This window comes from Perissodus microlepis, chromosome 12, assembly GCF_051167445.1.
Source record: "Perissodus microlepis isolate ML-2025 ecotype Zambia chromosome 12, ASM5116744v1, whole genome shotgun sequence".
Taxonomy (NCBI): domain Eukaryota; kingdom Metazoa; phylum Chordata; class Actinopteri; order Cichliformes; family Cichlidae; genus Perissodus; species Perissodus microlepis.
Window position 1 is genome coordinate 30,137,398 of NC_140472.1, and position 24,495 is coordinate 30,161,892.

The 24,495-nt window shown below is 37.3% G+C and overlaps 1 protein-coding gene across 3 annotated transcripts in view; it reads right to left on the reverse strand.

Moving 5' to 3' along the window:
• Positions 1 to 24,465, reverse strand: part of ksr2 (kinase suppressor of ras 2) — a 130,646-nt gene extending 106,181 nt beyond the window's left edge. For all 3 annotated transcript variants that reach the window (XM_084947452.1, XM_084947453.1, XM_084947451.1), the window contains exons 1-3: positions 23,765 to 24,465; positions 11,229 to 11,369; positions 10,254 to 10,404 (exon numbers count right to left, since the gene is read on the reverse strand). In XM_084947452.1, coding sequence (XP_084803578.1) covers positions 10,254 to 10,404; positions 11,229 to 11,369; positions 23,765 to 23,938 — 466 coding nt within the window. In that variant the 5' untranslated portion in view covers positions 23,939 to 24,465. The remainder of the gene's footprint in view (positions 1 to 10,253; positions 10,405 to 11,228; positions 11,370 to 23,764) is intronic.
• Positions 24,466 to 24,495: the final 30 nt, after the last annotated feature.

Below are 24,495 nucleotides of genomic sequence, written 5' to 3' on the forward strand. Positions count from 1 at the left end.
TCTTTATTTGCCATTTGTGCATAAAACCCTCAGTCAAGGTAAATGGAATTCTTGTGCAGATTGCTCTCAGTCTGTATACTATAAACACAATAGCCAGTGTACACATATATAGTTTTCTTTTTCACAGTTTCAGAGTTCTGACAATCCTTGCATAGACTGAATCAGTTCTAAAGATCTCTTTTCCTTTTTATTGGTCAATATTTTTTTAGCCGTTGCGTGCTTTACTACTACTGCTATTTAGACACTCAGCATAGTGCTTTAAATCAAAAGAACTAAAATTCTGCACAGAAAAAATAACCTGGATTGTTACTGTTCTGGTTCATTCATAGTTATTTTAACCAATTAAACTGGAGATAACAGAAGGTAAAGGCTAAACAACCAGTAATATGAATATATATATATAATAAATAATAATTTTATATTATATTAAAAAAAAAAACAGTGTCCCTGATTAGTTCCTGCTCTCTGGCTGACAATTATAATCAGGGAACCTGGTATTGTCTTGGTTGTCATAGAAACCAATTGGTTGTCAGCACTGCCTGGCACGTGGTTATGCATCTCCTGCACAGAATATGTTTCCGAGAACAATGGCAAATCCAAAACTATGATCAGAATACTTATCATGCTGTAGCTGCCTTTCTGCCCTCAGTGAGGCTGCCTGAAGATCACGCTTACATATATCTAAAGCCACAATTCATAGCTGCAAAATCCTTTAGAAAGACAGGCTGTAAAGGAGTGCTCATCCACAGATGTTCCTCAATCATCCCTTCTTTATTAGCAGAAATAAAACCATGACAAGCCACTCAGAAGTGTAAAAATTCTGCTTGACCCAACACGAATAATCAAAGACCACCGATAGGTTTTATAGCTTACGGGTGAGAGACATTAGATAGCAGACTGGGGCTGATTGAAGGGTGTTTAATACCTTCGGACTGTCCAATTACCAAATAGGTAGCTTTTGGATACGCCAACATCGATGATTTAAATTACAATATTCCTTTTGGCAGTTATACTCTTGTATAAGCCTGCCTCACTTAAAAAATACTTTTGACAGTGTTTATCAAGCTGATACCCGAGTGAAATTTCTCTGCATGAGAAGCAATGAACTTGAATCACACTAATAAAACTGTTGCTTCAAGTCCTGAGTCAGTCCATGAAGCACACTAGTATCTTAGCAACAGCTTTAGCAAAATAGTAACAGGAGCTGACTGATGAATTTCTTGTTTCAAATCATCTCACCTAAGCAAAAGCCTGAGGCAAATCAAAAACAGCTCGCTGCTAAATTAGATGAAGAACACATACTGAGCGTAACCCCTTTGAGATCTGTGATTTAAGTTAATTTGTGTGTCTTGTGCTCGTTAGACAGTACATTTTTGAAGTTGCATTTCATGGAGAGTTTTGATATTAAAAATGCTCTTTATATAATGTGTAATTAATAATTTAAATAACCCTAACTTTATGGGGCAAAAGGCATATCAACAAGACAATAACCTGCTGACATCAATGCTTTGCTATTCAATCGTTTTTCTGCTGAGGCTTTCTTCCAGTGCCCTTAAAACTGCATTATTTTATGGGTTTTTTTTTATTATTTTATTACTAAACAAAATTATATTAACTGTGTGAAACTGTAAAATGATCAAAATATACTTTGAGCCACTTTTGATTCCCAATTGATGAAAATGAATTGATGATGATGATCTGAGCAATAAATCAGTGTCCAATTCTTAAGCCATCATATAATATGAGAGACAGTCCTGGTTGATTTCTGCTTTCATTAGCTCTGAATGTCATAATGAGATAAGATATTCTCTTTCATTTGAGGCAAAAAAAACAGGGTAAGCTTTAAATGTGATTTGATTAGAAACTCTAAAGCTAATTAATAATTCTCTTCCTGGTTCTTTTGTTTTTACATGGTGCACATTCTCACACTGTAATAATACTAAGGAGAGTATAGACTTATAAGTGCGGGTTGTTAGTGGCACTAGATGACATGAAGATAAGATTATTCAGTGTGAGCAAAAAAATGTTTTACCATAGAATAAAAAGGTTTTTTTTATTTTAAGAATTATAGCAATTTCTAGTACACATGGCCCCATTTTCTCCATTTTGCTCAAAATTAACTGGACAAGCCTACTGGACAAATTTAAACTCAAGAATTGTTTTTGATACATGGAAGAAAATCCCTAGCAATCCATGGACACCCCTAAATGCTCTGTTTCATTTCTTGAGACGCTGCTCTCTTCCCCTCATTCTGGTACAAGTCAATCTTGGTCCTTCAAATTATTTTTTCAAAACTGTGCAGGTCTTTTTCGATGCTTTCTGATAAAATCTGACCTTTTTCTTGGGTGGTCTTCTTGTTCTTTGCACCTTGTAGCAAACTATTTGCAATTACATTCATGAAGACATCTCTTGATTGTAGATTGTGATAGTGACAAGCCAGCCTCTTCAAGCGTGTGCTTTACTTGGTTAGACATTGTGAATAATCCTGTCATTATGCACTTTAGCTGTCTTCAATGGTCTTTCAGGCCTTTCACTGTTGTAGAGTTGGCCAGTTTATTATTTTTTAAAACGGTCTTATACTGTTGATTTGGCCACTGCTTTGATACATCTGACAGGTTTATTTTGTTTTATCAGCCTCTGACTCTTTATATCTTATATTTAAAATTCCAATGAAAAGCTACAGATTAAAGCCTTTAAATCAAGCTCAGATTTTGTTAATTGAACACTGCCAATCGACCAGTGCTCATCAGACCCAATACCTGTCATGATGCTGGATCTGTAACCCAGTGGTTCAGTATTTGGACAGTTTGAATCTGGTTGAAGTTGTGAATTCTGAGTTTAGTTATACTCTGAGTGACTTATGTTTAGTTTTCTTGTGCTTACAAGCTCTGATTAGATCGTTTAGGTCCTTTTGCATTTCCACTTTTGATGTCTCTCTGTCTCCTTCCTGCGTTCTTTGTATTTGGTCTGTCATGTCTATCATGTAGGATAAGTTCTGTCTGAATGTTTATTCATCCGTGTTCCAGTCGTGTCTCTCGCTCCCTCTATAGTGTATTCAGTTTTGCTTCCTCCCTTTCTCGTTATGTCTCGCCTCAGAATTGCTATTTATAGATAACAAATTCCTAAAAGGTGTATGTAAATGCATAAAAAGACAAAAGGCTCTTCCATAAGATTCCATAACCTTCTCGGGTTTAAAAAACAAAACAAACAAAAAACAAAACTTTCTTTATGGTCAGACCTTTAGTTTAATGAGCCCTTTCTGTGTTTCACCCCTTTATTAGCAGATGTTGGCCATGTTTATGCATAACTTCAGATGTAATTCTGGAGCCACATCATCATCAATCTTCCATTCTCTGCTCTCACCTGAATAACCCTGCATCTCCACATCAACTGTCAAGAAACTGCAGTGATTAATGCAAATAGCACGCACCAACACCATTAATGGTGCGAGCTTAACACGTGGCGAGGCTTTGAGAAATGCAGATAACAGCCTCATAATTGGACTAATTACCTCTAAATGTGTTGCTTCTTTAGGCTAAATGGCAATGAAATGCCACTGGGACAGTAGCTGGTCTATCTCACCGCCACTGTAAACAGGATTTGGTGAAAAGGGCAATGGCTGTGTTCAATATATGCAGTCTCCCTTTTTAATCTCGACTCTTTTGAATTGGGGGTTTGTGGATGTTCTTGCAGTGTAATCAGTGGGACTCAAAGTTAGAGTCTGCTAATTAGTTAACAGCCAATAGGGACCACCTATGGTTGTCCAGGAAGACAGGTGTTGGGGGGGGGTTGCATCTTCTGGTCGCTTTCCTTTCCCGATGCGTCTGCTTTTTTTCTTCGCAACATGAAGACGCTTCTTCTTCACCTCCCGTTGTCATCACCTATGTCTCGCCCTAATTTTCTCTCCTGATATTGCGCGCGCACCCCCATCCCCATACATACCCTCTTCACTTTCCTGTCCACCTCCGATTCCTTATCTCGCATCTTCTGTGCCTCCCTATCCACTGCTTTTACTCATCTCTTTTTCTTGCTGATGGCATTTGAAGCCAATTAGGTGTTTTTATGCATGTAAAGCTGTCTGAAGACAGGGCATGAGGACATTCCTTTCAGATGTCAAAGATTACAGAGAAAAAGCACAGAGGAAACCTGTCGTGCTGAGCAAAGATTAGCAGTATAGCTGATCAACACAAGGACACGAATTCAAAAAAAAAATTCTTCACGTGTACGAGAGTTTGTGTGTGTGTGTGTACTTGTCTGGAGGGGTAGGCTGGATAATGTGTGTATATTGCAGCACAAACGACTGACCGGCTGCCTTCAAATTGTATGACTCATCTTCATTGCAGCTCGTGGACTGCAATCCCAAGAGCCAGTAGTGAAATATTCTATTAACTTGCATTAGTTTCCTTCCTTCAACACTACATTGCAGAGGAACGTACATTCACTTGGTATGTTTTGTACTTGTCTGGTTATGTGATATATAAGCTGGCAAGACTGTAAAGTATATTAATGTCCGTGCCTGCCAATTTTAACATAATTCCTGATGACTCACAAACTGGAGCAACATATTTTTTTATTTTTTTATTTTATTTTTTTCTGCTTTCATTCATGGCAGTTAAATAAATATATATATTTATATGGATTTTTGCAACAGCCTACAGATTTTTAGAAGAAATATATAACTATTAAAAAACACGTAAGAGCATCCTCCACTTCTTGCCTCGTGTGCTAAATGTTCTCATGGGGCTCATTAACCCTTAAAAAGCTTTTGCATGTGCTCTATTTATACAGATGTTCTGACAAACAGGTACTTGCACAATACCATTAAAATACAGAAACAAATACAGATGCGCAAATGTGGCAGTGTTCTGAAGCTATGACACATCTCCCAGCTTGTATTCTCAGCAAGAATATGAAGAACGCTTGTGTAAAACCAGGTTTTTCTCTCAGCCCAAAGTGCCTCTCACTACTTTGTGTGGTAGTGGTGGTGGAGTTGCTGCTGCGCATTCACACATCTTTAGCTTGCCCCCCTGTTAGAGAGTCCATTAGTGGCTCTGTGTGGCCAGAGCTTGTCTTTGGAGAGCCAGGGAGAGGCAGTGGGGGAAGTGGAGGGAGGTGGAAGCAATGGACAAAAAAAAAAAAAAAGAGAGGCAAAGAAAAGAATGAGGATAAAATATGGAAGACAAAGGAAAAGATGTTGATGATATAAACAAAGATCATCTAAATCGTCATAATAGACTTTGGTCATGTGACATCTGGTGGGGAAATCTCTATCAGTGCTCAAAGATTTGCTCGGGTTTTCAGGTTTAGGGCTGCTGCTTTTGAAACTGGTATTACATTTTATATGAGAAAAATAAGACTGAACCTATCATACCATATTTTAAAGTTATGCACCAATTTTATTTTCTCTGTTGAAATAATATTAGTTGGATAAAGTTAAATTAATGACATTCCTGGTTTCATTTTTTTAAGCTGTAAAAAAAAAAAAAAAAAAAAAAGCTACATCCAGATGAACAGAATCAACTTTTTGAGGTGTTTTTTGTTATCATTTAGTGGAACTCCCAGTTTTAGGTTTGTTTGGGTAAAACAAATTAAAAAAAGTTGGAGACAAGTTTCCTGTGAAAGAGTTCCAAAACACAAAAAGAAAGGCCAGAAGAGATACTGATAAATCAGTGGGAAACACTACAATTATCCCAGCGACACCAGGGTGTTTTAGTCAAACTTTGTACAAACCATTTAAGACATTAAGGGGACTACTGGTACAAAGCAAGACCCTCAGAGAGGAGCAGCAGCTGTACTGAATACTTCATGTGTGACCAGACGAAGAAGACAGCCGACCTTCAATTAAGGATGTTTTCTGTTATGGCTTGGTTTGATTTATATCAAAAGCAGGTTTTCATTCAAAGATTTCTCAAAGAAAGACATCAAGTTGTAAATGTGTAAAAACATTGCTGAGCTTTATTTGTGTGTGTGTGTGTGTGTGTGTGTGTGTGTGTGTGTGTGTGTGTGTGTGTGTGTGTGTGTGTGTGTGTGTGTGTGAGTCCCATTTTTTTTTTTTTAAATAATCAATATAATTGTTTATTTTTTAGGACAGAAGATATTTACAGCCAGACAAACATCTCCCAGCTGGCAATAGTCATCTTGTAATGGATGACACTAAACAAAGGTCAGGAATGGCTTTTCACACAGTGGACTAACACTTGGATCTATGCCACCTCTTTCAAAAGTATGTGTACTTTGTAGCCTTTATATGTACTTTTACACAGCTATTGTTAGGTTACACTGTTCCCCAGTTATAACATTTTATGTGGAAATCGTCATTAAATTGTGTTATCATCAATGTTCCACATGTATCCTGGCTATGAATGCAGCCCAGCTTCCTCAACTTTTGCATTTATTCAAAATTAGATTGAAGGAAGTGTCATAGACAGTTATGACAAAGGTGAGTTGGTCTCCATGGTCTCCAGTGATGTTTAAAGCCTTGTCGGTGTGAACCGTGAAGGACTGAGGCATCGCTGAGTGGAACCCCCTGATGGATTCTGCCATCAGGCGGTTCCACTGCTCTGAAACTGGAGTTGACAGTCTTCAAGTAAAATATGTAATGGTCTACAGCACAAACTCTAGTTTTGGTGCCTAAACCTAAATGAAGAAAGAGTTCAAATCAAAGTCGGTATAAACATACCAAAAAGAAAAAGGCAAAAAAAATTGACATAGCTAATAAAAACTAATTTAAACACCTAAAAACGAAGCAACATCTAGTAATGGGACTTTAAATATAACACTCGGGAATCATGTGACACTGCAACCAGCTAATAGAAAACAACAGGCCAGAAAACACAAGTTACAATTTATCAGCCTATATGGAAAATTCATGTGTTTTGCAGTGTGGTACAACATAGGCATTACTGCTTGCTATGAGACGGGGTTGGCCTGTTTGCCTTTCTGGATATTATCTTTCCCGGTACCCAGTCGAACTGATGAGGGAAAAAGAGAAGTTTGAGAAGCACACAGGAAGGTGGGCAAGAGCAGCAGACTGACTGAAAAACAAGCAGAGAGCATGAATATTTCGAGGACAGCCAAGCACCAGCAGCCTAACAAAGAGCTGCAGTAAAAGTCTGAATGTCAACAGCAACTGAATGTTACACCTCCTCTAATAAAACACTCTTTTAATGAAGTACAGTTTTGCTTAGGGCACACTGAAGTAAAACTACTCATCAAGTTAATTTGCTTAATTATTCAGCAGAGTCTTCTGTCTGAAAGGACATCTGTTACAAAACAGAGTGTGTGTGTGTGTGTGTGTGCGTGCGCGTATGTTCTTACTGGTACGTGGGTGTATGTGTGGGTGTGTGTGGCTCTGTGTGCCGTGCGTGTGAGTGGGAATCGAAGAGAACCAGATATGCTATGTTAACGGGTGTACTAAAGGTTGTTACTAAAACGACCACCCTAATTTTAGTGATACTCTACTGCCCCCTTCTGGTTCAGCTGAATCATTGCAAAAGGCATAGTTATGACTGAAAACAAAATGTGGTCCGTTTATGCCATCTGGGGGCCAACCATGTAACAAACCAAACACACTTGTTGCATCACAGCACATACCTATGCATGTAATTCTGTTACCAACACCCACATTTGATTTTAAAATAAATAAATAAATAAAATCAATAAATAAAAAGGGAAAAAATATATAGAATCTCAGTTTATTTTACTGAGACAACTACAATTTTTACAAAATGTCTCTCCAAAATGGGAGATAAAAAAATATTCTTTTAAAAATATATTTATAATTTTAACCATAATTGCATAGATTTATCATTGTTAAAGGTATGTGAGGCCCCAGTAATAATGTAATGGACAAAATGACATTTAATACAAGGGTTTGCCTTTGAGATTTCCTTTTTCTATTGCTCAGCTGGAGGCTAGTGGCTTCACAATATGCTCTGCTAAGAAATGTGTACTTCCATTTCTAATAACAAATTAGAACAAGTGGATGAACCATGGGAACCAGTTCTTAAAAACAGCTATTTTAAACAAATGCATCAGTGCAGTAATTTTGCATATTTACCGACAGTGTATGATATGTTAATACCACAAAGCAATGATACACATCTGACTTCCTGTTTCATTTTTGACAGTCTGGCCCGCTGAGAACAGAAAATAAAGACATAAACATTTTACCAAATTAATGTTGCACATGACTAACTGACAAGAACACACTGCTCTCTGTATTGATAATTTACAGGAATACCATATTGTTTATACATTTCAGAAAAAGTGTTATTCTAAATATTTTGAGTCAGAATGTCTTATCATATTATCTATCATATCTATCATGTCTTTCTGAAAACAGTTGTAAATGGTAAAATGGTAAATGGCCTGTATTTGTATACCGCTTTACTAGTCCCTAAGGACTAAGGACCCAAAGTGCTTTACACATCCAGTCACACACACATTCACACACTGGATGTAGCATAGAAGCAGGGATGGTGTTGTATTGTATATGTAGTGTTTTAGTTCATTGTGCTATGAATAAATTAAGAAGAGGCTGAGAGGAAAGGCAGAGCTGTTGGTAGTGAACAAAAGAAAACAGCACCACCTGTAGAAACAACAGCAATTTCACTAAATATATTGAGGCTTGAATGTCACTTCATAAGTGAGTTTACTTTTAATAAGTAATACGTTTCCCATTCACAAAAACAGCTTTTCATCATCACCCCATGAAACACCTCACTACCCAGGATATTAAGTTAAATACAACTAAACTAAAACGATGTGTGAGAATGTATTATATTCAATGGAAATACTAATAAAAACTATACTTAAAAATGAAATAATACTGGGTGTTGGCAAAAATAAAAATAAAACATACAGTAAACCTTTCCATTGTTATTTAAGTGAAATTTGTCAACACAACCAATCTGAGGAAGCTTTGGTGAATATTTTTACTGTCTTAATAATGTTTGTATTATAATACCTGTTCTGACCTTCTTAGATTTTGCTGCTTGACAGTTAACCTTCAAATTATAATACTTAAAAGACAAAAACTAACATTTGAAACTGATGACAACTGAGAATATGGAATGAAAGATTAAAAAAAATAAATGTGAAAATCTGTTTTGGAAAAAAAATCTAAATGGGAAAAAATATAAAAACAAATCTTTAAAAAAAAATAACTGTAACAGTTTTTTTTATTCAGTGAATAAATGATTACAAATTACCATATTGTCTTATCTTTAGCTCATGTAATTTGCAATCATTTAATTAATTCATTAAAATCTCTTAATATTTAACCCCATAAATCCTAAATGTCACTAAAAGCATCAGAATTTTATGGTCAGCGTGAACAACATTTGCATTCTTTGGATAAATGTCCTCATCATTATCAGTCCAAAGTGAGATTTGAAAAAAATAAGTCCTAATCTACACTGCAAATAAAAGCGTAAATTGCAGCCATGAGCCATTTAGTCAGCAAATGCTGATTATAATAACATTGCTCTAATAATTGTGCACAAAAGCTCTGGTTTGTCACTTCAGGCATTGCCCCTATCCTTGATAACCTTAAAAACAATGGGACCTCCAGGGTGGAACCAGTATAGGTTTATAGATCAATATCAATAATTTTAGAAGTCAGCAATTCAGTACTGTAAGTGATATGTCGTAATTTGTGTAGTGAGAGCACATTAAAAGTAGTTTTTATTGATCTGTTATGTGTCTGAGAAAAGTCATGAATTTACTGTAAAATCAACAGTCTATTGTGAATGTGGACAAGTATTATTATGTATGTCACCCCCTCTCTATGTGCCTAACGCCCTCTATAATGCACGAGTTCCTAACAAACCAATCAACAAGCAATTCAACATAACTAAAGGTGAACATTTGCTCCCCAAGATGTATCATCCAATTCAAGCAAATCACAAATCAAGTTCTCCAGACAACTCTTTTTGTCTGGAAAACAGAAATATATACTCGGAGAGTATATAAAAAGAATATTTAATCTGGGTGTAGTTATAAAAGCTATAAAAAAAATTGAAAATTTTTAAAAATACCATATATTCAGTATGCACCCATACAGTCTGAACGTACTGTAAGTGAACTTTCTTAGTGTGCACAGAAAATAATTCATAGTTTATTTCATTGGTTAGACACAAATATCCTAATTTCTAGTGAACACAAACAGTGATAACGTTATATAAAGATTAGTATTTTCCATGTGTGTGAGCGTATGAGCTCATCTGTGAGTGTTTTGAGTGGACTCTCACCGAGCTGGTGGGCCTTTCTGAGGCAGGAGAGGGAAGCGTTGAGACGGGCACATTCCTCTTCACTGGCACCAAACTTTTGCAGCAGCTCACACACCTGCTCCTCGCTCATCTCCAGCAAGCCCTCCAGGGTCACCTCACCTGGACTCATTTCCTATCAAATATACACATGCAACATGCATGCAGCTTAAAGACCACCACAAATACACATCTAGCTCAAAAACCTAGACCGATCATATTTAGATATACATTTAATGGAATAAGTTACAGTGATAGATAATTTTCTTTATTACACAGTGTAACAACATTAAGGATGATCAGGATTTTCTATAATGAGACCATCAAACTTACAAGTAATCCCTGTAATCCAAATCCTCATGAAACAACTGATCTATATCAGCTCAACATCAGTTGTTTCCACTCATGACTCTCCACGATGTCAATCACAGTGCATATGTTTATATGGACATCTCCGACACCGCACATACTGCTAAAACCTCCTGCTTAAAGCAATAAAGAAAGGGGCTAAAATAGCTCCTTTCTGCCAGTGGATGAACTGAGGTGATACACAAAGGCCCAGTATGAGATGCATAGAGACTCCACTAGTACACGAAAACTTCGAAACTCAGTGCTATGGCATTTACAGCATTTTAGTAAGCTTTTAGCCAGAGGGTGATATGAGCTGTCAGATTTCGCTCTCAGTCACCAGTATGGAAACCTCAACTGCTAAAAGCTACAATCTGATAGTGACCGTGAAATGTTTAAATGTTAAGTATAAAAACTTTATTCAAATCTGTACAAAACATATTTTTAAAAAAAGAGAGAAAGCAGAAAAAGGCAATGTGTTAAAAAGTTCTTGGAACAGTTTGTCAAATACACAAATCAGAAAAATATCATCTGAAATTTTGACTTTGAAGCAATGATCATGAGATGTATTTTGAGTGTAAAAAATGGTTACTACGTGGTATCACGGCTTACCTGTGTGACCTCTTTCCTCAAGTTGACAATGCGAAACCAGTGGCCGAGGCGAGGAAAGTCCTCCAGCTCGGCACTGCGTTCCTCTAAGGCCACTTTGCACTTACAGGACAGCTGGCGGCTGAAGTACTTTACCAACTTCCCCTAGGAGGAAGAAAGACAAAAACAGTGAGACGATGCTTCTCCTGACCAAACTCCTTTCACATTTTTAACATATCTACATACAAAAGTAATTCTCTGTGCTGGAAAAAGTAAGTTTCACCTCTCGGTTTCTCTTTCCTTTGTTTTCTATAAAATTCCTTTAAAACTGAAGCACAAATAAGACAATGGAAATTGTTTTAATATTACTCCGAAACCACTGGAAGAGTGGAACCTACCTCAGCTGTAATGGGGTTAAAGGCAAGGTATATCCTGAACAGGTCAACAGTTTGTGTCAGTTTTGCAAAAATCCTGCCCGGTGTAGTGCTTTATAAAACAAAAGCAAACTTTACATTTTAAAAACACAAATCATGTGTTTTTAAATCCTATTAAAGAATCCTAATATGTTTAAATGTGCAGGAAAAAAGATTTCAATTATATTTTTAGCCTGTTGTTGAAAAAATCCCAGAAATCAAAGCAGTCACATAAGGTCGTGCCAGTACCATAGTCATGGTAATATCCTATCAGTCAGTTAGGAAGAGCCTCTGGTGTCACAGAAATTCCAGGACAGCCTGGTTAATCAGCTCAGGCAAAGCAAATGAAACACTGTTTCATCATTTAACCCCTCTTCAACTCGCTGCTGAGTTATTATTGGTTGAAAGCTGTGATTATATCAGAAACCTCCTCTAAACTGAAAAATGGTGCTGATACAAAGACACACATACAAGTGGGCAGATGCATGCAAGCTTTTCCTTTGTTAGAAGTCATTCTTCCTGCCACAGACACGTGGCTTGTTAGTGAAGGAGGATCTCATTTGCAAAAATAATAAATCAGCAATTGGCGATAGCTCTGCAATAAATTGTAATAACTTTGCATGTGATGTTGTATATTTTTGCAAGACAACATACAGAAAAAAAAAAAAAAAATACAGTTCGTTTTTTTTAATTGTATAATTTAAATTGACTGTTTATCACAATAGAAGTCTGCATTTTCTCCCTGTGCTTGTGTGGGATCTCTCTGGGTACTCCCGCTTCCTCCCACAGACCAAAGATATGTAATTGGTGGGGTTAGGTTAATTGGAGAATCTACATTGCCCATAGGTGTGAATGTGAGTGGTTGTCTGCCTCTCTGTGTCAGGCTGGCGACCTGTCTGGGGTGTGCCCCACCTCTTGCCTTATGGTATCTGGGATGGGCTCCAGCCCCCCGCAACCCCGAAAAGGATAAGCGGAAGCGAATGGATGGATGGATGGATGGATTTACAGTTTGATTCCAAGTGAATTCTGTAGCTCACTCTCACACCATAAATTTATATTAATATCTACACAATTCTAAAATAGCTATAAATAAATAAGTAAATATTATACTGGTTGATTTTTAATTGTTACATTTTTAGCTGTGTAGTTTTTAGTCAGTTTTACAGGTGGGGCCCTGTTCACCTAATATATCAAATGCACCTGATGACAAACCGGTAGCTCTATTCACACCTTGCTCCTGATTTCATATTACTCCACTCAAAACCAGTGGTCAACACCAAACAACCAACAAAGAAGTTGTGGCAATGTAAAGAACAGCAGTGCCAGTGTTATATTTGCCATGTCTGCCAGTATACCACGATCCACTTGGGTCCGAGTGACCTACATTTTGTCATCAAACGGTGAGCCAAAAGGCTCTGTGCAAACATTCACACACATAAAACACTATAACATGCTAACCACGTATATAGGCTCCAAGCAGGCTCCAAGCAAACTTGGGGGGGGGGAGAAGAAAAAAAAAAGGGGGGGGGGGGTAATAAATGCAGCTACTTGTCTGTGGTCTCATTAATCCAACTTATAGTAAATAACGCTAAAAAGCAGAATTTTGACTGAACTATTCTATTTTTCTAAAAATGGTTTACAAATGCTCAATCAAGAAGCAGTTTTATATTTAAGAGCCTATGTATTTGCAAGTAAGCATAACATTTATTCAATACATTGGTGACAGTATTCACTTTAAAACATCCTTATTTACTTACTTATTATTAACTAAACTACACTGCTAAGTTGAGTGCTTTTCCAAATTAAAGCAGTTTACAGTCATGTATACAGAGTGCCCTATCCCTGCAGGGAACTCTACACTGAAAATATTATTTAACACAAGTTCACTCATGGGTCAGATGTAAGCATGTTATTTAGCGACAGCAAGAAATTTCATCCATAGTGAGTTCCGTCTGTCATTTTAAAAGTTGTGTGATTTATCACAGTTAGATCACTACACTTTTATTTTAGCTGTGCACACAAATCTCTAAGATATACAGGCAACTATTCAAAAAGCTGGCTCTATAGTTTTGTGGTTTACTCGTTTTGGGGTTTTTTTTGCTTTCTCTTTTCTTTTTTCCTTTCTTTTTTCTTTTTTCTTTTTAAAAAACAGCAAAAATATAAATACATTTTTTCAAATGTAACAGTATAAAAGCGCAGTCGAAGGAAGCGTTGCATAATTCTTGTAAAAAAATCGGAATACATATTTGATAAACTATTTGCATTTGTCAAATACATGCATTTTCTTCATATATGACAGATATGTTCAAATGCTCTAATATTATTTCTGGTTTTCAATCAATTTTACCTTAAAAAAAATGAACAAAACAACATTCATTTAGATACTTAAAACTAAAGTTCTGTATAATATACTGGGATCATCTTATAACTAAGATGTAGCTGTGCTGGTGACTCCAAAAATACTACATATCAGGAAGTTACAGTGAAGTCATGATATTGGGTATATGTCCATCATATGCTACTTCCATGTTTCTGTTTAAAACAAAACCTAAACAAACATCTTATTTTTTTGATGTGTAATATTTAAAATATTCAAAACACCTTTGCAGATTAATGAAATATCTGAAAATGGTTACCATCAGAATGTTTACATTTGGACTAATTACCAACAAATTACAATAAAAGTAATACCTCTGAAAAATATATTTCCAGTGTGATATGCACTCACCAGCCACCTTATTAAGTACACCCATTGAGTTGATCAATAACACAGATATTTATTCAGCCAATTACATGACAGCAATGCAGCATGTAGCCAAGCAGACATGGCCATGAATACTTGAAATTCAAACCGACCATCAGAATGGGCAAGAAAGCTGATTTAAATGATCTTGAATGTGGCATGATGTTGATGCCAGATGGGCTGGTATGAGCATTTCAGAAAATGCTGTTCTACTGAGATATTCCCACACAATCATCTCTAGGGTTTACAGAGATAGATCTGAAGAAGAGGAAAAATCATGTGAGTGTCAGTTCTTTAGGTGAAAATGCTTAAAGTGACAGAGGCCAGAGGAGAATGGTCAGACTGCTTCACGTTGACAGCAAAGCAATAGAAACTCTAATAAACACCCAAATTAGGCAGAAGAGCATCTGTGAATCCACAAGAACATTGAAGCAGATGAGGTACAACAGCAGAAGACCACACTGGGTACCACTCTTATCAGGAGAAAGATGTTAGTAAGATGTTAAGCTATTATGCCAATATGGACCAAATCTCTGAGGAATATTTCTTCCACCTTGTTGTATCTGTGCCTGAAGAGTTAGTGCAGTTCTGAGGGCAAAAGAGTCCAACCTCGTACTAGTAAGATGTCACTAAAGTGGCTGGTGACTGTTTGACCCACACGTGATTTTTCCATTACCCAAGATGCTAAAAGTTGCAGAAGAAGTAGATCAATACATTCATTATAGTCAACATTTTTATGATTTAAAAAAATATGACAGTGTCACATATAGAAACATAAGACTCGGGGATATAAATCACCCTACTTGGTCACTTGAAGGTTAAAGGAAAGTGCAAAATAAAGAAAAGGATAATCATTTAGATGCAAACATCTCTGGAATGAGATATTTTCCCTCATTCCAGACTCTGCTGTGAGACACTTTGTTCTGACTCTATCGGGCTGCATAAAGCCTCACACCACTGAAAGCGGGACATACAAGCATCTTTGTTACTACGCAGTTTCGAGCTGAAACAGTGGGTGACGTGATGCTTGAAGACTTAAGGATGATGCATGTAGATGGCCCCATTCCAAAAGTACACCTACAAAATGACTGCTAGAAATTAGAGAGTTCTGTCCTACATCAGTGCATACCAAAGTAGAAACCAGTGGAGGAGGGACCAGCAAGTCACCTCTGAATGCAGAAAACCCTACAGCAGCTGCCCACGGCTGCTAACACTGCCTGATAAAGAAACTGAACAGTCCACACTTACAAAGAAACACACATGTACCCTGGCTAAATCAGTTAATAGTTTACTGTATGTCAGAAAATATATCAATAAGTTGGTAAGCTTATTTTTGAACAACATACAGCAGCGTTAAGTAACCAATGAACCAGCACAATTTTTTTTAAAAAGAAAGGGGGCAAACAGGCCTAGGTGTGCCAGAGAATCACATAGGACAGACAGAATCAATAAAACTGAGATCAAAGTGCATATCATTGAAAACATTATCCCATGTGTTGGAATCTTGAATGCGAGTTTGTTGAGCTGTCATTCATGTCCACTTTGGCCTAGGCTGAGAAATTTCTGTGAATAATAGATGTATTATTTATTTATTTATTTATTTATTTATTAATTATTGATGCAGTATAGGCTATACTCTGCTGTGATCGATATTTTGGTTGTAAACACATGCTAATCTAATAACATCCCATCAGCTTTACCCGAACTTTGCTTTTTAAATAATCTCTTTAAACAGATATTATATGATTAATACTCAACACTGATATACCTCGTTATTAATCTAAAATTAAGGTTTGACTTGAACCAGCTTCTTTTGACTGCTCCCTTTAGGGCCACCACACCCGATCATTTGCTTCCATCTTCTTCTGTCTCTAGCATCCTCCTCTGTCACGCCAACCTGTGCGTTTTCGACTTCACATAATCCACAAATCTTTTCTGTGGTCTTCCTCTTTTCCTCCTGCCTGGGAGTGTCATCTTCAACATCCTTTGTCCAACATATCAGCTGTCTCTCCTCTGCACATGTCAAAATCATCTCAGCCTTGCCTCTAACTTTGTCTCCAAAACATTCAAGCTGGGCTGTCTCTCTGATATATTTATCCCTAATTTTGTCCAATCTGAGACTAGAAACAAGTATATCAGATGGACTGGAAGTATAATGTAACGTGACTTCTTTTAGGTAATGTACACAAACTCTAGGCAATGTCAGGAAAATCAAGTCAGAGCATTGCATGAAATTACCCTTTCTCGCATGTGTAGCAGGATGATTTAAGCCTGCTTTCGATGATTAATCATGCCCGTTTTGAATCTGCTGATTTATTGCTGGCAGTGCCGCTGTATATAAGGAGGCTCTGTCACCTGCTTGTTTATGGTCCACCGATGGTCACATTACCTGGCGTCTTTGTCCGCCCGCTGCCTGATCGGCTGCATGTGTACAGGTCCACTGATGCAGCATGTACATTCTGCCTGTTCCACAGAAGCTGTGGACTTAAAAGCCTCTTGCTTGTGGCATCTCCTGTTTGTGGTGTGAAGTTTACCACTCCTCCCCAGGCAAGCATAATATAGTGTTGGTAGTTTTTTGGTCCAAAAACAGGTCTGGTATATAAGCTGCCCTTTCCTCTGCATTTGGCTTTGAATTTAAATTGCCGATTTATTAAAAGCAATTTGTCATTTTTCAGATAAGCTGGTGCCGCTCTGCGGGATGCCCTGCTATTTTGTTTCTCTGTTTTGTTCATTGGCATCGTTTGGGTCAGCTGCATTCAGCGTTGCTTTGCGCACCGCTTTGCAACTCCTTAATTGGGGCCTTAATTTTAATGTGTGTGTACATGTCTGAAGTGGGGTTAGCTTTGGATTATGTTTATTTGATCCTGCATTATTTAACTTGTGTATTTTTTGTTTTGTTGTTAAAACATTTTGCTTATTTAAAATTACTTTAACCCCCTAGGACCTGGCGTCCACATATGTGGACATCACATTTTGGGTTATTTAGACCAAAATACTAAATTTTGCTCTACATGGGCCTGATATCCACTTACGAAGACATACTGCTACTGTTCTATCAAAATGTTAAACAAATATCTTCATATGTTGCTCTTAAAAACAAAAATAAGGTAAAAAATAAAATAAAATCTGGTAATTCTTTGTTTTTACATTCATCGGGCCCCAATATGCCCAAATATCAAAGAGAAATTAAAAATGCATGTCGTGGAAGAGGTTAAGGCATTCTGTTTTTATTTTTAATAACCCTGCTGATTTCATTCCCTTTGTGTCCAGGCTGAGAGCTGAAGGTGATGGAGGGGCCTGTTCCTGTGTTGTGTGTGGTTGGTGCCGGGTTCCCTTCACGATCGACTGCATGTTCACAAGTGCCTGGGGTGATCCACTTATGTTTATTTTTATTTGTTGAGTCTGTCTCCCCTTCATGTTGACTTTTCTCCTCTGCTGGTGAGCCTCATTCCTGAACACTCCTAACCCTGATTCTCTGCATGGTTGAATGTGTAGAATTTTAAAAATGTATTTTTTCCTTTTTAAAGAAAAAATAAATGGAAAGTTTTGAATTGTGGAACCATGTCTCCTGTCTCTTCTTTAGTGGAATGAACCCGTGTACTTCACTGGTGTTTTTACTCATTTCCTTGGGTGAAAATCCCAAGGTGGTGTTGGTGACAACTTTTGGCTGCCCTAACTATAGTGGGAATAGTGAGTTTAAGGGCCAAAGCACTAACTTCATAACCTTGTGCTGTCACAAATGCTGTCAAATGCATTTTCACCACTAGAAATACTCAGTTTGATTTTGGTGAGGGGTACTGGTGGTTACAGCTAGGTAACAAAACAGTAAGAGAAAATATAACTATTTAACTCTACAGTGTAAGATTTATTGTTCAAAACAAAGAGTTTTGTTTAGTTTGTGCATTCAAGCAGGACCCTCAGTACACCTTGTTACATCTCTTTAATGTTTCTGGCTTATCATTTAAAATATTACAAAGACGCATAACTATCATAAAGCCACAGTCTGAGCACATTTGGCAAACTAAACTAATAACAAGAATGGACAGCATACTGTACAGCAGGTGCACAAGCATAAGCTGCTTGGTCTAGCGGACTAACAATAGCACGCCACAAACTGAAAATTATCTTGGATTTTAACACTTCTCTTTTTTTTCCCCCCTTCTGTCTGCTTTCTGCACATATTGCTAAACAAGTTTAAATCTTCTGTTAGTGCTGCTTATATTTTTAAGTACCTGGACATCAGTGCATCGCTAAGGCTCAGATTGGAAAGGTCATAAGGTTTACAATAGCTACCATCAGCTTTACTGAATTAGTTTCTGAAGTGAAGCAAGCTGCTTGCATTAGCATAAACTAACATTCTTTAAGCGTCATGAAGCTGGCGGGTTTTTTTGTTTTCTTTTCTTTTTTTAAACACTAGCTGATATATGATAGCACCAGATAGCTGCACAGCAGAGGCCTCTAAACTATAATGATCAGCTGTGGTAAAACAGAATTTTTCGAAAGCAATATAATTTTGGCTAAAACGACTAAACCAACATAGCTGCTAAAATGAAGTGCTCTTTAATCAGATGAGCCTATATCATGCTATTCCCATTAGAGACATGAGCTGCACTGATCTCTTCACAACTGCTATACCGTTAATCCAGATGAACTAGAACACTTGATGAAGTTACAGCAGAGTGTAACTTCCACACCAGCTTTACCTAATCTCCTTAACTAGAGTCCAATACTTTCCAGCATTATAAATGCCAAGCACTATAATTTAAGCATATTCAACTGCATAAGAAAGAGTGGTGCAATTTCAGACTTTTTTTTTTTTTTAATGCAAAATTGCTGAACTTGTAATGCTGAATTTAGCCCACTGGCAAACTGTAGTACATTTTCAACCATTCTATGTCTAAGGAAAAAATATATATACATAAAAAAAATAAATTATATGAATAGAGCCATTCTTGTTGTATTAACAGACACAGTGAAAAAACAGGAACACAAATGAAGGATATTAAAACAGACTATAGTGATTTCTTTTTTTTTTTTTTGGGGGGGGGGGTGCACACCAAAAAGGGAGTGTTGCATCCATAAAAAGAGGCTGGGGGATGAGTTGAGTAACAAAAAATAAAAAAGAGAATTTTCAAACATGAGTTTTTTGTTTTTTGGGGGGTTTTTTTAAAGAAAAGAAAGAAAGCTATTGAAAGATGACACTAGCTACTTACCAGTAGGTCAAGCACACCACTAAACTGACAAATACTGTTAAAGCACACAATCCTCTGCCATCCAAGAAACACAGCTATTCACTAGCAGTTCTAGCCTGTCAGCACCACAACACTAAAACTGGCCTAGACTGAGAGTGAGTAGCGCTACACCTGCTTTTATACTGTGGTGAGGCTAATTCCTGAGTAGAGACAGCTGTGCACTGGCACCTCAAGAGAAATGGGTGGCAGTTGAATGTGTGGGGCAAACAGGACATACCCACACAACATGCGGGCTGTAACAGTGAGCTTAAACTGCAGAAGTCTATGTGGTAGATGCAGGTGGAAAGAAAGATTTCTCCAAATGGAAAAAAATGTATACAAGCATCTTTTTGCAACTGTGGACATACAAGTTTGAATTATCACCTTAAAAGATAATAACATCTCTGACAGACTGTCCTCCTTTTCCTTTTGTTTGGCAGCATTAAGTGGAAATACAGTTTGACACGGTAAAAAGAGTCTTCTGTGGTCATTTGCAACAGGTATAAATACTCATTCTGTTGCGCCTGGTCAACACTTGGTGTGACACAGTTTTCTTCAAGCATAATGACGTCTTTATCCTTCTAAGCTACAGTGCTTGAACTGTTCTTCATATTATTTAATCATCTGACTCTATAAAAACACCATGGTTCCACCTCTGAAGGAAAAAAAATAAACAGCTGATGCTACATTTCATGTTCAGACAAACAAGTTAAAATGTTTTTTTCATCTGGTACATTTGAACATTGATGGATAACACTAGTGACCTAATTTCTACTAGTTGAAATGCAAAATGTAATTGTGTGGCATGCTAACAAGCATGCATCACCCTTCATTTTAAAAAGTAGAAAATAGAGCCTTGCTGAAAAATTACTTGGCTGATATTATTAGTCAGTATTGTCATATGTTGGGTTATGTATATTATATTAATAATAATATATATATAATTAATATTATACATAATGACCAAGTCCCAAGGTATAAAAAACAACATTTTTTAGAATATGAAGCAAGAATATATGATCAGTGATTTGAGAAATGGCGTCATCACATAGTTTGCACTACAATAAATGAGTCTCAACAAGTGATGGTATACAGGGTTAAAGCTTTATGTTTCTAACGATGTGATGGAAAATCAAAACGTTGTTGAAGATTCTTGCTTATGTACAGACCAAACTTAGTTTCATATGACTGAAATAGATTTATTCTCAGAATATCTCAGGAAGCTCACACAGTTCTCACTTCACTAACTTCACTAACTTCACTTCACTAACTTTCTGAAATAACACAACAAAAAGTGTGTTTCCCTTTATTTGCAATAATTTCTTACTGATGATAAAGTCTTTCTTTCTAATTCATTAAATTTCTGTTAAAAAAAACAACAACATTAAACCAAAATATCTACACAGACTTACAACTCGTGGCTGTCAAACTGCTGAATTTGTACTATACTACTTACTTTAACCGATTCATTTAAAGCTTCCAGACATCACCACTATCGAGTTCTATGACTTAATATGGAAAAAGAGAAAACAACCCTAAACTAAGAAACTGGCATCAGAGCTCTTACTTAAAAATCAGTTATGTACTACAGGTCACAGTATAATGTTAAACTTTTGAAAACATAGCCAAATAACAACCCAAATTTTTGTCCTAATAAAGAGGACATACACATGAGCTCTAATCTTTGCCTATCAAAAGCCACAGGTCACATTGATAAAGTCAGTGACATAATTGTTTGTTAACTATATCAAAATTGGTGAATTTAGGAACAGTAATGACTATCATGTGATTACAGAAAAGCATTAGTTTGTAATGTGTTACCTCCATCAGAAATTGATGAACCATCTACGAGACTAACTTTTTATTGCTGGACAACAGGAAAACTTGATCCATAATGTATGTGTGACATTCTGGCTGTAGCAAACAAGGGAGTGGCAACAACCACTGATAGTTGAGTGTAATGAGCTAAAGAAGTAGAAATTCTTTCTCCGAAGTTGATGTATACAGACAGAGCTTTAATGGACTGAAAAGGCTATCAATGTTACTTTAATCAATAATAATTTCCCTATAACTCTGCTGAGCAATTTAAATATGACTAAAGTCAGCAACCATGATTTCCTATGTTCCAATGTTCATCCTAGTTTTGAATGATAAAAAACTGATAGTGACTTCCTTTTATTCAAAGCTTTTGCTGAAAATTCAAAATGCTAACTCTGATTGGCTTATTCCATTGAATAAGTAATACTAGTAAAGGGTATTAGGTGTTCAGTAAAATTGTGAAGAAATGTTTCCACAGACCAATGTTTGCTTCAAAGTTCAAACAGAATAATAAGTCATGCATGTTTTGAACCTGCATTGTAACCACCTTCTTGTCTTTTTTTTTAGCCTAAATTTACCTTGGATTACAACGCCATGCAGAAATGGCTTACACTACCCCTGTTGCTTGTTGCATTCCTGTTGAGTAGAACAAGTGATACAAACTACACTAACAAAGCAACAGCATGAAAACAGTGTGTAGCACCAGTAATGTTTAAAAATTTGGAAGATCCCTTTAAGGTGGGAATGTAAGTTTGTGCATGCTTTACAGCAAGCTGCACTTTGAAAACTCTTGTTTTAAAGGATAATGTCTCTCAAATTCAGCGTCAATATGAAAAACCTCTGTCTTTGTAATGTAACAACCTGTCTAACAACCTGTGGAAGACTGAAGTTAAGCATAATTTTAAAATGACAGAGAAAGCGGTGCTCCTCTCACTCCAAATACAATCCTTTAACTCAGCTACTGAGAGAAGATTATTTTTCCTTCAACCAACGTGTCCGTTTTATACAGGTATTAGCCATGCAGCACAGTTGCTACAAACATGCTAATAATGTATGCCAAAATTTTCTGAAAAGAACTGAACACATAGCTTGGGTATATCCTAACTTTTGGTTTAGGCAAATTAAAAGGATATCCCTACCCTTCTTAAGTTTGGAGAAATAGGTCAAACTATGACACAATCAATAAAACCATTCTGATAAATCCATTCACAAAAATTTGTCAGGCTAATTTTACTGGTGAAATAAAAATAATACCCCCATAATGCTTATAACTAGTAATCCAAAACGCTTTGCAAAGCATGCAGGGAACATAGTGAACATTTATCTTCACAGTGTAGCCCGCTCATTGCTGGCAGAGCATTTGCACTTTATATATTTAGTTATCTCTTCACTTGGATTACATTCCTGTCCCCTGTCCAGCACTTGCAAACTCCGTTTAACAGCTCAGACATCAATACTTTGCAATATGTTTATGTGTTATGCACAGTCTCATATTCCTGTGGGGATGAGATTAAGTATGTGCCACTCACAAGTGATTTCTTGGTATTTTGTTAACATAGTATCTTAATTATTTTCCCACTAGGACTTAAAGTCTGTTGATGGCGCACACAAAGACTCAGTGGTGAGTTTATGGAGACCTTATCACTTAATGGTATTTGTTTCAATCTCATGAGACATCACAATAACATTCTTACAGGCCCTAAATGCCGTGCTGTGTCTGCAGTGCTCAATAGGCTATAGTGAGTTTTCAGTGAGCTTATCGCACTTTATTGCATCTTTATGTCCTGTAACAGGGGTTTGTTCGACTGGTCTAAGTAGTCTCAAAAAGGGCAGCCTGATATCTCAACACACAACATGACCATTACGTAACGCAATTTACGGAATACCCCACGGGCCAATTAACGGATAACGATATTTTGTAACAATTTCAGTAATCTGCCAGCCTTGCATAACGGCAGGGCCTGGCTGCGAGAACAGATGCGCAGGCTGGCATATTGCTAATGGATTGTAAACACGGGCTGCCTATAGGCCTCGGCTGCCTCAGATATTATTCTGGTGGAGAAGAGCCACCTTCTCTCCCCGCCACCTGCAGAATGCGCAAGTCTATAACAGCCCACTGCAGCCCCGTGGCCTCTTGATTTATTGCACTGCACAAAACAGATAGCAGTGGGCTTTAGCTGAAATCATTATATATTTATGCAGTGGCAGCAGAAAAACAGTCTGCCGTAGAAAAGACACATAAAAATTATGCATAGTGGCCTTGAAATAAATAACAAACGGCGGCAGCCCCCCCCGTATTGATTTGAATGTAGATGCACAGCAGAAATCCGATGATTCCGCTCAAAGGGTGCTTACCTCAAGCGTTCGTATCTCTTTTTGTGTCAAGTCGTTGGATGTGGCACATTTGGTCCGTAAACCCTCCAAACTAGAAATGCTTATGTCTATCATATTTTGCACCAACTCGCACTGCTGCAAGGCTTTCTGCAAACTAAGATGCTGCTCCTCGCTTTTTGTCATCTCCTCGTTCATAGTTTTGTGAACAGTGGACGTTATTTTTCCGTTGCACTTAACAAAAAAGGAATGAATTAATTCAAAAACAAGGGGGAAAAATATTGATGATTATTCAGGAAAAGAGCGTGGTGAAACCCACGGAACGGAGCAACCTGCAAAACGCCATGAAACGAGATGTTGAAGGTTTAGAGACGGGCTTTGAGCCGTGAGAGAATCGACTCCATTGCAACAACAGTCCTCGTAGTTCCTGCTGTTTCATCAAGGTGTCTCTGGTTGTGGGTTAAATCAAACACAGTATGAAGATACCAAGCGGGACTACGCGGTCTGCATCCACTGGGTTCCACTTCTTTCAAATGTATGTTTTGGGAAAAAAAAAAAAGAAAAGAACAAGAAGAAGCTGTTCAGCGCACCATAAGTAGACGCATCGGGGAAAAGCCTGCTGGTTTTAAAGGTGCTGATGTGCGGACTGGATGCAGGTACTCCCTGTCTCCCTAGGCAGCAGCTGCATCCCGGTTCTCTCCCACCACACCGACATGTTTCCTGTCAATCAAACCCACAGCAACAGCATCGCATCG